Source organism: Trachemys scripta, chromosome 3 (genome assembly GCF_013100865.1).
Source record: "Trachemys scripta elegans isolate TJP31775 chromosome 3, CAS_Tse_1.0, whole genome shotgun sequence".
In the NCBI taxonomy this organism is placed as follows: Eukaryota; Metazoa; Chordata; order Testudines; family Emydidae; genus Trachemys; species Trachemys scripta.
Genome location: NC_048300.1, coordinates 120,586,643 through 120,602,385, shown reverse-complemented (window position 1 = coordinate 120,602,385; position 15,743 = coordinate 120,586,643). Strand labels below are relative to the sequence as shown.

Here is a 15,743-nt window from a genome sequence, read left to right as displayed (position 1 = left end):
AAAGTGTAGACATACCTTAATCTCATTTTTTAAAAATAATACTACAGTATTCTCTTAAATCTTTTTGAATTACTAAAATCTCAAATTCTGCATATATACTAGCTCTCAAAGACTGACAAAAGTTAGGATTAACTCTGCCTTATGGGTATGGGTAGAGCTTTAAAGGCTGTAGATGCATGGATAAATAGAAAAAAAACTCAAAGCAATATGCTGTCCTTGATCTGCCCAGAATTCCCACTAATGTCAACCAGACCCTAAGCTTTAAAAATTTCTAAAGCAGGTGTGGGAACGCCTTCATTCCCATGATTTCACTTTTCTTTCCATTTGAAGAGAAATGCTACTTTGGAAACTTTATGATCTAAAGGTAAAATACTATAGCACCATTCATCCTGAAGGCTCCCAAACGCTTCACAAACTAGAGTCAATTTTTCAAAACTTTGGTGCTTCAAAGTTAGGTGCCTAAATCTATATTTAGGAACCTAAATAAATTATTTGTGTCCACAGATGCTGGGCATACACATCTTCCACTGATGTCCATGCTAGCTATAAGTTTCGGCATCTCTAAAAATCAAGCCATTTATTTTGTTGCCTAAATATAGATTTAGGAGTCTAAAATTAGGTAGCCAAGTAAATATAAAAGAATCCTTCCATCCACCATTGAAGTGCAGAAACCACATGGATCTAATGTGTAGAGCCCTGCGCGGAAAAAAAAAATGTATATCCACAGATATGGGTATCTGCGGATATAAATTGGTATCTGCGGAGCTGCAGCGGCGAAAGCAGTCGGGTTGCCACTACCAAGAGCCAGTGCCCCGCGCTGGCATCTCTTCCGGTGTGGCTGTACCACTCCCAGCCCCACCCACTGGGACTCTGTGCTGAGGCACAGCTGCTGGTGAGCCTGGTGCCCACACCAGTGGGTGGGGCTGGGGGCGGTACAGCCACACAGGAGGCGCTGCCGGCAAGGGGTGCTAACTCTTGGGAGCGGCGGTCCGACATGCTGCTGCTTTTGCCGCTGCGGTTCCCGGTAGTGCCCTGCAGCTCCGCGGATAGCGATTTATATCCATGCATATCTGCATCTGCGGATATAAATTTTGTATGCATGCAGAGCTCTACTCATGTGACAGCTGTTGACAGGCACAACCAAACTGCAGGATAAAACATTTTAGAACAAGAAGTGAAGATGAATACCATATCCATTTGTAATTTCAGCAGGAGAATGTAATTACCCATCTAGAACTTGGAAAAGACAATGTATTTGATATTTCTACTGTCGCAAAAATGTGAGGGAGGTCAGTAAGAATCACATGTGGGAAGGACTTTGATTTTACATCTTATTTCCTATTTTCAAATGAATCTTCAAAAATCAACAGTGAGGACAGGTGAAACTGCAGGTCTTGCAAAACCTTGTAGTTTGTTTGATGGGCCCACCACAGCTCACATGATGACCTACGATAACTTAGTATTTATTAAGTATCAGAGGGGTAGCCATGTTAGTCTGGATCTGTAAAAAGCAACAAAGAGTCCTGTGGCACCTTATAGTCTTACAGATGTATTGGAGCGTCTGACGAAGTGGGTATTCACCCACAAAAGCTTATGCTCCAATACATCTGTAAGACTATAAAGTGCCACAGGACTCTTTGTTGCTTAGTATTTTATTGTTTCTTTGATTTTACTTTCTTAAAAAAAAATTGGAAAAACCTCAGTTCCCCATGATCATAAATCTCTCCCATCAAACCCATCAGCATTATCTCGGGGTAAACTGGCAATATAATAAGGTGCAAATATAAGAAGCTTGCTTGCCAGATAACTTATCTCAAACTTAATTAAATTCGTTTACTACTCAGGAGAATTTGATTCTGTTTTAGTTATTACACTTATTAAGACCAAATATATCATGTTAACATACTGATTAATGCTATGGTATATGTTTTATTTGTACATAAAAATGAGGACCATTTGAGTAAAATATTGCTCAGGAAATTAACAAGCTCTTATAAAGCACCAAGAAAATGAGTCTTTTTATTCCATTTTGCACATTGACCAAAAATAATACAAGATTAATTATATAACAATTTGTTTTTACCTTCTTAGCATTTGGGAAGAGCACAGGAATGAATCTAAAGTTCATGCTTCCTTGTTGGATAAACTCAATCTGCATCTAAAAGAGAACAAATGTGACATTTAATTGAAAAGATTAATCTTATAAAGTTAATTTTTCTGTACACATGTCCAGACTCCTACACATATAGAACATTCACTGCTTATTCAAACTACTCTTCTGCTAAGATATTTGACCTATGGCTAGTCAACCTTCACTTCTAATTACACCAAGCATCATCTGTTTGGCATATTTATATGACTTCTCTTTATACAGAAATAAGAGACACAGGAAAGGATTCTTCAAAGCTTTATTGGCTATTTGCCAGTTATTCAGAATAAAATTATTATATTTTTGGTTGCACCGAGTAATCCTGTCAAATAAATCTAGAATTGCTTAAGTATGACTTGATAAGAACTGCTATTCAGTTTACAAAGTGGTGAAAGCATTAATTTTAATATTTTCACAATTTGGGTCAATTCTGTGTCCTGGCAAGGATGCTAACTAAATCCCGTCACATGTAGACTCGGGTTTAATCTGACTTAGGTTCTGATGGAAGTGGTGAGAACTGGAAGTGTTGCCAGGATACTGGGCTTAGCTCCCACGTGGGGGATGGGTTACCTTTGTATTAGCTCATTCTGGCTGATCAGTGGAGAGCTTTGGAGAGAAGTATTTTGAGAAGTTTAAATAGGAGGTTAGTTGTGGCAATGTGAGGCCTATAAGGTTATGACATGAGCTCTACAGGGGCTGACAAGGGAGGAAGAAGCGGGGTGAATTACAGGGAGGAAGGTCAGACAGCATTCTATCAGATCATGCTGGGGGAGGGGGCGTGGGAGACCACATAAAGGGTTTAAGATGATGAACTGGAATATCAAAAAATCCAATTTCATAAAACCACAAAGAATATGGAAGAATAAGGCACACATGATTAAAAGGGTGTTGTATTAATCTTGAACTGCATTTCCTAGCCAGTGATCCTGGGTACAGGACATTGACTAGATGGCAGGCATTAAAGTGAGCACCACAAAAAAAAACAAACAAAAAAAAACAAAGAACATGCATTTGGAGAAAGATTTGCTTTTAAGAGGAAATGATGCAGATTCCTTTTAAAATGGCAAACGCGTGCCCTCACTTACCATCCTGTGGATGTATTTAGTATGTAAGCCATGCTCATCCCTGTCCAGCTGGGATTCAGCCCCTTCAACATCCTGTTTGTATTTTGGACTGATTGCTATGATTATCATCACCATCTTCTGTTAGGGAGAAAAGCACTCATATGAAATTGTGAAATGCACTATGTTTGATAGAGGCTGCTTGGAAACCTGCCAGTTTGTATTTTAAGTGCTCTTGATGTTCTTGGCAAATATCAGAGGATCTCATTCATTCTGGCAAGTGAAATACTGTGAAACTCATCCACACTCTCTCCTCTCTCTTTCTTGCAATTGCTACTTCTACATATAAAACACCTAAATGTCCAGGGATAAGATCAACAGATATTAGTGTTGACTAATTTACAGTTGAAACCACATTAATAAAAAGTAACTTAGGTGTAATATAGTTATACCCAGATTTTCAAAAGTGCACATGCTACTACAGTTATCACTGGGGTCCACACCTGGGACCTTCAGTACCAAAAGTACAGTCCCCTGTCACCTACCACTTGAGCTCCTTCAACTGGGAGAAAGTAGAATACTGTATAGTTGTTGGGGCCAGATACTACAAGGAGTCATGGTAACTTGCACTGGACCAACATATTACATATGTGCTTTTTCACATGCCTGGCTTGCATGCACACACTACCAGATGTGTGCGCACATGTCAGGGATTGGCATGAACCTATGCACACACATGTCCGCACACCCATATTTCTTGCCTAGACTTTCAAAATGTGGGCCTGTCTTCAAGGATCTCAAAGCACTCTGCAACCAGTAATGAATTAAACCTCACAACACCCCTGTTAGGTAGGTAAGCATTACTAACTCCATTTTATGGATGGGGAAGTTGAGGCACAGAGAGGCTAATTGTCTTGACCAAGGTAACATAGTGAGTTAGATGCACAGAGAGTGCACAAACAAATATCCTGTGAAAGAAAGAATGAATCCAAGAAATCCAATGCATTAAGCTGATAGAAATGATAGAAATTAACGCGGTGCTTTCTACTCTGTCAGTGGGTATCTGTCTTTGTTTTTGTTTAAAACAATGATTTGGCTTGATCCCAACAGGGACTGAGGACCCAGAACTCCCATGAACTTCAGAGGAAGTTGTAGATGCTGAAGACTCTCAATATCAGGCCATAAGTTGTAGCATTATAGTCTTGGCTTTGAAGCAAGCTGCACTTTAGTTTACCTTTACACAGCACATTTATCCATAAAGGCCCCAGCTTCACAAAGTGCTTTACAGACATAGTAATATACAAACTATATACGGGGAACAGGATCACTGCATTCCCCACTGAAATGCAGCTGCCTTTGGGATGAAACAAAGTAATGGCCTTAACCATGCTTAGAAACACTATACAGTAATTTAGGGCAATATGTGAGGAACAACATATCCAATTGAAACTTCAGACAGAACTTAACTACCAGAGTTCGAGATTGGCTGAAATGCCACAGTTAATACCCCAGCTTGTAGAGAAAGAGCTTTGGGATGTTTAACAAGCAGAAGGAATCGAGATTGTGGTTTTATGTTTCATTACATGCCTCTTTTGCTTGTTTTAGTCTAGAACAGGATGAGGGTACAATCATTTTCTTTTAAATCACAAATCCTAAATTAAGCTATTGATCTATATGTGTTCTATCAATGGAAAACAAATCACCAGTGGATTGGCTAAGGGAGATGTAATGTTCCCCAAAGCTAAGGTAGATTAAAAGCAAAGCAGGGCAAAACAATTTCATGTAAATACCCATCTAGCTACTTGTGTTGTGGACCTATTGTTGTACAAAAATGCAGCATCATATTTCACATTCTATTGTAGAAGCAATGCTGCACCAAATACCCCCAGGTTGGGGACAATGAGAGCATAGGCTGGGAGTGAATGCTCATGAGTCTGGAGCAGGAAAGTTGGAAAGGTTCTTGGGGAGAGAGGGTTGACCACTGGCAGCAGGCAGGCAGATAGGGAGATCAAATCAATCAGCCTTGGGGGGAGGGAGAATGTCATGCTAGGCCTGAGGGGACAGACAAGGAGAAAACTTGTGATGTGGGGAGAGACAGAGATGGATGAAAAACTTGGTGGAGTGTGGTGGGGGCAAAGAGAACTGAGGAAAAAGAAACAAATTTACTCATGTTCACTATACTGTTTAATGAAGGAAGACAAACTCATTCTCAGAGCTGTATGTTCAGTGTAGGTGTGTGCACCTCACATTTTGGTTCTGGTCCCTCACTACTAGTATCAGCCTTAAGTATCAACCTTGTGCCATCTCTGTGGGAAAATATCCAGACAAGATTAGATTGTCTTTACGTACATCACCTAGGTAGCGTTCCATCCACTTAATGATGTCAATGCCTCGTACTGTGTCCTCAAATATATCAATCTGTAAGAGAAGGAGAGTTGGAGATTATTACTTCCCCACTGTTTAGCTGCAGGTCCTGAGGGTTGTGAAAATGGGACAGGGACAGGAGAGTTTCCTGGAACATTTGTAAAAAGTTTACCAAACGAATTTTAAAGTCAAATAGTGTACTTAAAGATTCAGTATCAGAGGGGTAGCCGTGTTAGTCTGAATCTGTAAAAAGCAACAGAGGGTCCTGTGGCACCTTTGAGACTAACAGAAGTATTGGGAGCATAAGCTTTCGTGGGTAAGAACCTCACTTCTTCAGATGCAAGTAATGGAAATCTCTAGAGGCAGGTATATATCAGTGTGGAGATAACGAGGTTAGTTCAATCAGGGAGGGTGAGGTGCTCTGCTAGCAGTTGAGGTGTGAACACCAAGGGAGGAGAAACTGTTTCTGTAGTTGGATAGCCATTCACAGTCTTTGTTTAATCCTGATCTGATGGTGTCAAATTTGCAAATGAACTGGAGCTCAGCAGTTTCTCTTTGGAGTCTGGTCCTGAAGTTTTTTTGCTGTAAGATGGCAACCTTTACATCTGCAGAAGTGCATCTGAAGAAGTGAGGTTCTTACCCACGAAAGCTTATGCTCCCAATACTTCTGTTAGTCTCAAAGGTGCCACAGGACCCTCTGTTGCTTCTTAAAGATTCAGAGTCTTAAGTGTTCGCTATTCCTAGGTGAAAGACAGATTAGCATTTACATATCAAAATCGTTGCCTTTTTTTTACTTTAACGAAGCTACTTATTACATGTTTTCAGAAAGTCCCAATCAAAGACAGTTATAGTTCAAACCAGAGTGAAACTCCACACAAATTGATGACACTATCCAAAGTTGGTGTTGAAAATTTAAATCATGGTTTTGAGCAGGGGCGGCTCTATGTTTCATGCCTGCAGGAGGTCCGCTGGTCCCACGGCTTCGGCATACCCGCCGCCGAATTGCCGCCGAAAGCTGCGGGACCGGCGGACCTCCCGCAGGCATGCCGCCAAAGGCAGCCTGACTGCCGCCCTCATGGTGACCGGCAGGCCTCCCCCCGTGGCTTGCTGCCCCAGGCACGCACTTGGTGCGCTGGTGCCTGGAGCCGCCCCTAGTTTTGAGAATATTCCTGAAGTGCCTAGTCTGTTCCTCTGCTTCTGTGGCTTCTGAATCTCCCATTTACTGCCCCTACCCCAACTCTTCAAAACCAAACACACACAACACTCTCTCACCCACAGCACACCCCAACCACCCCCCAAAATTTGCCATTATTTCCCTAAGTTGGCATCATTGCAAAGAATGCATGAATTTATGTCCAAGACTATTTATCAGAAAAGATCCACAGCTTTCTTCCTGCAAAATTTTACAATGAATATCTGAGCGTGGCTCCACACTGTGCTGATCAGCAAGGCTATTGCTCTTAGAAGCAGCAATCCAGGCTGCAAAGAGGGCCGAAGGGCAGGGGGCTTCATTGTAATGAATATGATCAGCCTCAATCAGCTCTCTGCAAGGTTCATGAGCTCCATAAATTGACAGTCTATGACACTGGTTAATGAAGTACATTTGAACAATTCCAAGGTTTTGGTAGTCTCTGTTTTTCTCTTCTTTAAAAATAATGAGTGAATATATTTGGGTACCTGCTTTGATACCATTTTTCTACATTTGTTACTCTGTCTCCAGAGGTGATATCAACAGTCTTCATACTAATTGGTCATATTTAGAATCAAACTACTATAAATAAGCATAGCTTGAGCCTCTGGAAAAAGGCTTTGATTCAAGAAAGCAAGCAAGCACATGCTTAACTTCCATTAAGTCCTATTAAGCTTGAAGCCATGTGCTTAAGTGCTTTCCTGAATTGGAGCCAAAGAGTGGAGGTGGGAGAATCAGACAGCTTATGTTCTTGAAATAAGAACAAATGAGTTAAAATTGGCTTCTCTGGATATCAAGGCCTGGAACCTTTGTGGATGATGCTTGTAGAGGTGAGAATTGTGTTAAAGAAAACCCACGAACAGTTAAATGAAAACCTGGATGGCATGTAGGATTGACGGTGGAACACATAGCCTTTCACACCTCTATGTCATTGGCTTGAATCCTCCTTAGATATGTAGTGACCAAAAGATCTCACTATCTTATGGTTGTTTCAGTAACCAATGTGAAATATCTGGTGGTTTTTGGTCTTTGTCTGATTTCTAGTGCACAGATGTCCACATCTGAAAAAAACATCTACAAAATTAGCTGTCTCTGCAAAGAGTCCATGGTTTGGACTGAACGAACATGAAAACCGGATTGATTTTTCCTGCCCAGAGATGGTCAGTCCTAATCAAGGGAGAGGCACATTGATGGAGTAGCGCGTGAAAGCTCATATTGATGTCCACACTGTACCAAGTTATCAAGAAATGTCTTAAGGACTGTCAGTCTAGCACCTTTCAGAAGCATGAAATTCACTTTTAAAAAGTCAACAAATGAAAATGTGGATAATCTAATCTAAACTTTTCATCTAAAACCCATTTCTCTGAATCTACAACATTTAGTGATGCATAGAAAAATATACACCTCTCTGTTTAAAAAAATTCTCTCTTCCTTTATCTGAAAATCATTCTTTCCAGAAGGAATACTCACTGCAGTTTGAAATCCATTTACAAGCAGAAAGTTCACAAATTTCATGACCTCCATAGCTGCATCCACAGAATAGGTTATAAAAACCTTACCTAAGAGAGACATTCATATAAATAAGTGATGAGTCAAAACAGATGATTCAAAGAAAAGGAGACAGTTTCATAACTTTACTTGCTCAGTTGTGAAGTCAGTGAGAGGGGGCTGTGCCTTGTACATTTGACCACTGTGACCAATTAAAGAGTCAGAGAATCATAAATTTTGAGGCCAGAAGAGACTATTACAATACTCTAATCTAACCTCCTGCAATAACACTGGCTATAGGATTTCACCCAGTAATTCCTGCATCAAGGCCATAACTACTGGTTGAGCTAGAGCATATCCAAAAGTGATATTGATAGTCTAGTTCAGCCTTCAGGCACAATGACATAATGGCTGTAATATGGGATTTTGAAGGTAGATATAAAGATATAAAGTGGTGGAAAATGTAAAGCTCCTATTGAGATGTGGAAGGATCTCACCAGAAATATATATCACCTGTCAATCAGTCAACACAATGTTTAAAAGGACACTGACCATTTAAAATCCTAACTTTTCCTTGAAAGAGACATTGGAAGACCATTACAGCACTATTTATAAAAAGTGGTATTGTTCTTTTTATTCATAGCCCTGGATCAGGGTTGGTGTGGCATTTACCACTTCAGCAGGAGTGCTGGGAGGCACAATACGGCTTCTGTGCCACTCCTTTAGAGAGTGCAGTGTGCACTCCTCTGTGTGGGCTGCATTAATTCATTCAGAGTGGGGATTGAAACCATGGCCTGACTGCCTTTCTATCTGCTTGGGGTAGATAGCGCCACTAGAGCACTGTATGGATACCAGTGTGCCAACCTCTCAGCCTTAAATACCTGCACAGGAGCTTAGCCATAATCTGGTCCTAAGTACTGTGAGATAAATAGGATCCGGAGACAGGATTCAAGGATTTGTGTGGCTCATGTGCAGGAAACAGATTCTCTAGAAATGCTCTGAATTGTATCTATTGCACTGAAATGTCAGGGATTAGAGAACTGAGTAGATTTTTAAAATCTCTATGATTCTTTTAGGAAGTGTTTGGTGATTTCAGTTCCAGCCCCAGATACACAAACTGGGAAAACTCAAAAATATATATATTATAAAAAAAAAAAAAAAAAAAAGCCATGTAAGAGATGATCATGATTAAGTCAGCTAGTCTTAGGCCTCAGTCCCCCATCTGTAAAACGTGGATAATAGCACTATATAATACTAAGTAACATTATTATTATTCTGATAAGGGTTTGCTTTGGAGAAATAGGTGAAGATTCTGAAGGAGGAGGTGGTTCTCATCTTTTCCTTAACTGATCCAACCATCGCTACAGAACAGTCTCTATGCTTTGATTGCTATTATTTCATTATTAAGAACTATAGTGCCTCCTACTTCACAGGGACATCTATTTTAGCAAGAAATCAGCTGGTCCATGAAAATAATCCAAAAAGTGTTTGTTTATTTTCTAAAAAACATTATGTCAAGTAATTAATGAGAATTATGTTAATTTGTTTCCAGTTCCAAGAGAATAATTTGTTACACCAAACACAAACACATTCAGGACCTGATGATGTTTAGTGCAAAAAGTCTAGTTCATGTTAAATGTTTTCTTTCTTTGTTGTCTTTGTGTTCTTATGTTGTTTACATTTTTTGTTGCTAAGCATGTAAAGCTGACAGGCTGATGATCACAAACAGCTTTTGAAATAATAAAACCTGACAGAAGAAAATTGCTAACAACTTACGCAACTCTTCTGGCAAATTGCTTGTTCTCAGAGTTCCCCTGGCTGCAGGGTTACTAAGAGGTCTTGGGACAGCAGCTGGGGGCAGAAAATTGTTAACCTGAGGTACGAAGTCAGAAGTACACTGGTAAGCATCATCTTGGGCACATGCCGTGGGTGGCAGCCCTCCATTGGGTAGCTGGTTGTAGAACTGGTTTCTAAAAGAAAAAACAAATGGTGATTTCTTATATATATACACACACACGCAAACATAAAATCTGAGTTCTGTTAAAGACAAACAAATGATTTGTTTTAATAGCAAAGAGAGACTTGGCTTATGAAATATTCACCAAATAAGAACCTAGGACTGAAAATCTGAATTTAAGAGAGATTTTGAAAAGTCACCACTGGCTCAGCTTTTCCTCAGATCTATTTGGGTGTCTTTGGATATGTGTTTCCATTGATACTTCTTGGCTGGAAGTCTACCACGCTGATGTAGTTTATTGCAACGGAAGCACTGACCACAGCAGGTGAATGTAAGAGAAAGGCTGGATCCTTTCATACTTGAAAGCAGCTAATTTGTAAATAAAGGAAGCAAAAAGTATTTTTGGATGAGAAGGGTTAAACTTTCCAAATGGTGCTGGTCTGTGCATACGGTTCTATACATGTGAATATTTGACCATCAAAGTTGCGCCTATATAGTCTATAGCCACTACCTAGAAGGTGATATGTGAAAACTCTTAGGCCTCCGGGACTCAGATGGAGTCTGACCAGAGACATTGGCCTAAGAATCGAAGTCTGAGGTACCCAAACTACAACTCCCATGAGACACTGTGACAGTATTTCCAAACTGAAATATTTTGGTTATGGACCAAAGATCAAAACTGTGAAAAAAAAAAATTGTATGTGACCAGTTATAATGGATGCGATTGAGGTTTTCCATGTTAGAGACTTGCGTTCTGGGCCTGCAGTGATCTTGTATAATGTTTCTAACTAGTTATTTTTAAAAAAAAGAGGGGTAGGGAGAGAGTTTTCAGCAGTTCTTTCCCAGCTGTGTTCTTGGCTGGGGTTTATGGCCTTAGAACACTCACTCTCTCTCTCATTTTTCCCCCTTGTCCCTGCATGTGAATGACAACATTCTGGCTACAACGTATTTTTTGTTGTCAAATTAAAACTTGGTGGATTTGCTTTGGCACCCATTTTCTGTTATGGGTAAAAAGTTATAAGATACTCTATAGATAATCACTATCAATGTATAACTTGTATTCTAGGAATCAGTGCAAAGGAGCAGCAATGTGGCCAAAAGATGTTTTGGATTTATTGCAAAAAGAGTACAAAGGAAAATGAGACATGCTCCAGAAAAAATCAGTCACAAAAACTCCTATTTTCCACAGCTGCTTACAAACTTTCCAGAACTTCAAATTGATAAATAAATGTCCATTTTTATCACCCATTTTTAAAATTTGACTGAAACGCTCTCAAAGACACTAGATATTCACCATTTTTTCCACTGACAAGTTGAAAATCCCTAATGCAAACTTAATTTGCTACTGCATCTCACTTTGCTCATTATTGCTCTTAATTCTCTGGAGGCAGAGAATGCTATGTAGCCACCACCAGGACTCCAGAGTTCTGTTGCTAGTTCAATTTCTTGCCACAGCCAAGCCACATAGCTGAATATTTTCAAAAATGAATGCCTAAAGTTAACCCACCTTAATTCATACTTCAGCACCTAACTAAAGGTGGCCTGATTTTCAAAGGGGCTGAGTGCCTGCCGCTCACACTGAAGGTAACTTTAGGCAATCAAGTTTGAAAAAAATTCTACCTCATGTTCCCTATCTCTTAAATGAGGATAGCGCATTATATAGCACATTGGGGTTCTGGTCCATGACTAGGGCCCCTAGGAGCTATAGTAGTAGTAGTAATAATAACAATAACAATTACAATAATAACAATAATAATACTAATAATAAATAATAATGATGATGTGAAGCCTAATGAATGAATATTTGCAAAGTTCTATGAGATCCTCAGATGAAAACTGCTAGACATTCTATATTTTATTATGTCATGAGAAGTCCATGAACGTGCTGGAAGTGTTCATTTAGATAGCTATCAGAATTAAACAAGATTTTCTCTCTTTTCCTCTGAGCTACAGAAAAGATAAGGATGAACTTATTTGTTGCAAATCACTGAGGAATTCAAGGCTGGCATATCATAAAACTGGAGGCTAAAGAATGTAACCTCATTGATCTTTATTCATAAACAGGGTGGGGAGGGGAAGAGTTCTGAAGTTTCAACTAAGATATTTCCAGCTCCTCTTCCTTTTAATCTTCAAGTATTTACACTTATGCACACTTCAGAGTGGAGCAGACACTGGAATAATATTTCAGATAACTGGCTTTGAAGTTCTGGTACCACACAGAGTCTGTATTTTGCTATGTCCGAGGCCCCGTTGCATGGGAGATAGCAAATAAACTTAACAAATCTCCAAACCAACCTTTCCATACACATGCCAACAAGAAACACTAACATTACAGGCTTTACAAATACTGGTTCCAAACTCCAACAAAACTGTTCTAGAATTTTCAAAGTTTGTGTCCCAATTCTCAAAGCAAACTTACGGAAATCGTGGGCGTACTGGAGAGGAGCATTCTCTTGGTGGAACTCTTTCTCCATTGCATTTAGGAGCATGAGGATTTGAATAGTTATGGATTACTTGCTGGGCAGGATGGATGACTCTCATGCAAGGTCCAGGAACAGGAGGCAGTGGTTGCGAGGGATTTGCGAAATGTTGGTAGGGAGTCCTACCATCTAAGAAATTAATAAAATAAACACAAGGTTCTCATCAATTTACTTTTGACTAACTGGAAGTTTTCATATTTCAAACACAACCTGCTTCATTTCTAGGAAAGCTCTAGCAGCTTGTAGATTATATAGTGCCATCAGTAGCAGGTTTAAGAAACATTTTACAGAACAAAGTTCCATGCTTGAACAAACAATGGGGTTCAGCTTTCCACGGTGGGTTGGAATGTTGACAGTTAAATGGTGTGAGTTGGTCTTCATCCATATTTAACATGCTTGACTTTTTTGGGGTTATAACCTGAGAAAATGAATCATCTCAACAGTCTCATGAAAGCAGAAGAAAAATCCTGGAACAAATCAGTTTGCAACACTAAGGCTAAACAGACTGAAATTATTGTAAATGAAAAGAGAAAAATTATCTTTCATTTTGTTACTTCATTCTGAATGAATTTGCTGTCTGTCTAACAGTAACCTCTTAAGGCCTTGAGGCTGGTTCTATTGCTATCCTAAAGGAACGTAACGTGACAATCCTTGCTAAAATAACTTCTTTGCAAAAATGCTATTGGTTTTTTGATGCGCCCATCATAATATCTATTAATTATTATATTATTATTATTTGTATTATGATAGCACCTAGTCATAGACCAGGAGGCCATTGTGCTAGGTGCTGTACAAAAACCAAAAAGATGGCTCCTGCCTCACAGAGCTTACAATTTATGTATAAGACAAAAGACAATGGGTGGATACAGACACAAGGGGGAGTACAAGGAGACAATCGATAGGTTACCGTGCACTGAGAACACAGCCTAACTCTTCTCAAGTTTTTTGTGGGCACCACAGAGCAGGGGAGGTTTTAATGAGGGATCTGAAGGAGGATGGTAAGTTAATTCCATAAACATCTGCAAAATTATTGCCTTCTAACACATTACATGTGCAGATGTACAAGCAGTAGATCACAACAAGAGTCGGGGCACAGATGAAGGCCTCTCATTAGAAAGTATTGGTATCCAATCTTCACTGGAGGTGATCTACACAGCCACCCAAGTTTTCATTTTTCAGTTGTGACATTAAGACTTTAGATTTTATTTTTATTGCATTTTGGGATCTCCAAACTTTTTTGTTCACTTTATGTGCCGGGGCTGAATGACAATTAGCAGAGCAGGGCACAGCAAAGAAGCACGCAGGCAGCTGATAGTAAAGGCAATGAATGCCAGGACACTGCACTACTGTGTGTCATTCCATAGTCTTTCCTCTTTAAGGGTCAAGCATAGCTGGGCAGAGGGGACCACAGACCTAACTGGAGTGGGGAAACTGAACCAAGGCTGTACATTTGAAGAGCTGTTTTGTTGCTGATAAACAGGAAGTAGCTTCTATTGAGCTGCAAGAGGAACAGATGGGGAAAGAGCATCCCACGTCAGGTTCATTGCCAGGAATGGCTCCCTGGCCCAGTGGTGGCACTGGCAGCCACATGCCCTCACCCAACTCATCTCTAGACTTTCACACGTGTAATGGCTGTTTTGGTCTATGCAAAGTATAGTTTAGGCATAAGCTGAAATAGAAAGCAATGGAAGCAACTTGCATCATGGGCAGGGGAAACTGAGTCCATTGCTTCAGTCTCTCTGTTTGTGGACTCCCTAAGATGACACTGCATCAGTTCCCAGTCAGGAGGGAATTATCAGGACTGGAAAATTATTTTTTTTACTAAATTAAAGCTTAAATTATGCAGAAGCAGATGGGACAGGAGTGAAGTGCTAGACATGTTGACAACTCTTGCTTTTTTATCACGATTCTTGTGATATTTGGTGGTTTTTTTCAAAACCCTGATATCCTGGAGACATGTTATAACATGACAATCTCAGTTTTCATTAAAAAAATCAAAGTTTCTAGCCATTGTGCTCACAGAGAAAAGCTTAAAAATGTGACCCAAAAGGCTCAATCACCAGAGGCAAATAAAAATAACCCAGTAGTTACTATTTTTAAAATCTTGCGATTTTTAATCCAAACTTGTGATTTTGGAGTGTTTGGGGTGGGCAATACTACTCTAGTAGGTCATATTGGCTCCAACTGACAATTGGACCCTTGTTTGAATCGTATTTGGAGTTCTGTGGGATATTTGTTTATAAATATGAGATTAAAACCCACAAGTAATTGGTGTGTTTGTTAATACAAGTACTTGATGTTCTTTACATTAGTTCTCTTCTTATTTACATTTGTTTAGTTTAGAATTACACGCTATTTAGAGTCACTATTTCAGTGTCACAAAGCTAAATACTCTATTTTTTCAGCAACTAAATAATGAATGCTTGTATTGCCTCTCATTATGATAAACTCAAGGTAACTTCCTTCCATAGTAAAATGTTAACAGAAACAAAAAACATGGTTATAAACAATTGCCATTTATGGTATTGCCTATTCCAGATGTTAAAAAAGCCAAGGCCCCAAAAATCATGAGAAGGGCTTAAACACAGTGACATTTTTAGACAATCTTTTTGTTTGCCTTCTGGGATTTGAGCCTTTAGAGTACAATGGAATCATGCTTTCAAGCTTTTCTTTTCAGCCACGAGGGCTAGACACTTACAAAAAATCAGTTATTGCAAGACTTCTGATAAAATTATGAGAGTTGGCAACATTCTATTTATTTGTACCACAGAAGGTCTCCCCCTGCCCCGCCGTCCAATTAGCTGTGTCACTGCTGGGTATGGTTTGAAAAAGCCTGGGGGAATGCAAAATGAAAGTAAACATGTTTTGGGGGATGTTGCTTGTAGCCAGCTCTAGGGGGACAGGCAATGCTGTGTCAGGGATTGGGCTGGTTTAAAGGATTTTAAGACAACACTGTCTCACTTCTTTCATTTGGATACTCCTGATGCTATAATAAATGGAGGTTACTTGTAACACAGAGGGACAATCCCTTGAAGAAGCAATAGAGATTACTTAC

The 15,743-nt window shown here is 39.6% G+C and overlaps 1 protein-coding gene and 1 long non-coding RNA gene across 6 annotated transcripts in view; one reads left to right on the top strand and one right to left on the bottom strand.

Annotated features, from left to right (window-relative positions):
* LOC117875021 overlaps positions 1 to 15,743 on the top strand; it is an 84,747-nt gene that overhangs the window by 37,737 nt on the left and 31,267 nt on the right. The window lies entirely within an intron of this gene.
* TRAF3IP2 (TRAF3 interacting protein 2) overlaps positions 1 to 15,743 on the bottom strand; it is a 38,131-nt gene that overhangs the window by 3,191 nt on the left and 19,197 nt on the right. For 4 of the 5 annotated variants that reach the window (XM_034765853.1, XM_034765852.1, XM_034765854.1 and 1 more), the window contains 6 exons: positions 12,628 to 12,817; positions 10,028 to 10,221; positions 8,234 to 8,322; positions 5,560 to 5,628; positions 3,235 to 3,351; positions 2,084 to 2,158 (listed from right to left, as the gene is read on the bottom strand). In XM_034765853.1, coding sequence (XP_034621744.1) covers positions 2,084 to 2,158; positions 3,235 to 3,351; positions 5,560 to 5,628; positions 8,234 to 8,322; positions 10,028 to 10,221; positions 12,628 to 12,817 — 734 coding nt within the window. Of the gene's footprint in view, positions 1 to 2,083; positions 2,159 to 3,234; positions 3,352 to 5,559; positions 5,629 to 8,233; positions 8,323 to 10,027; positions 10,222 to 12,627; positions 12,818 to 15,743 lie in introns of those variants that run through there. The other variant, XM_034765856.1, reaches the window with a different exon arrangement.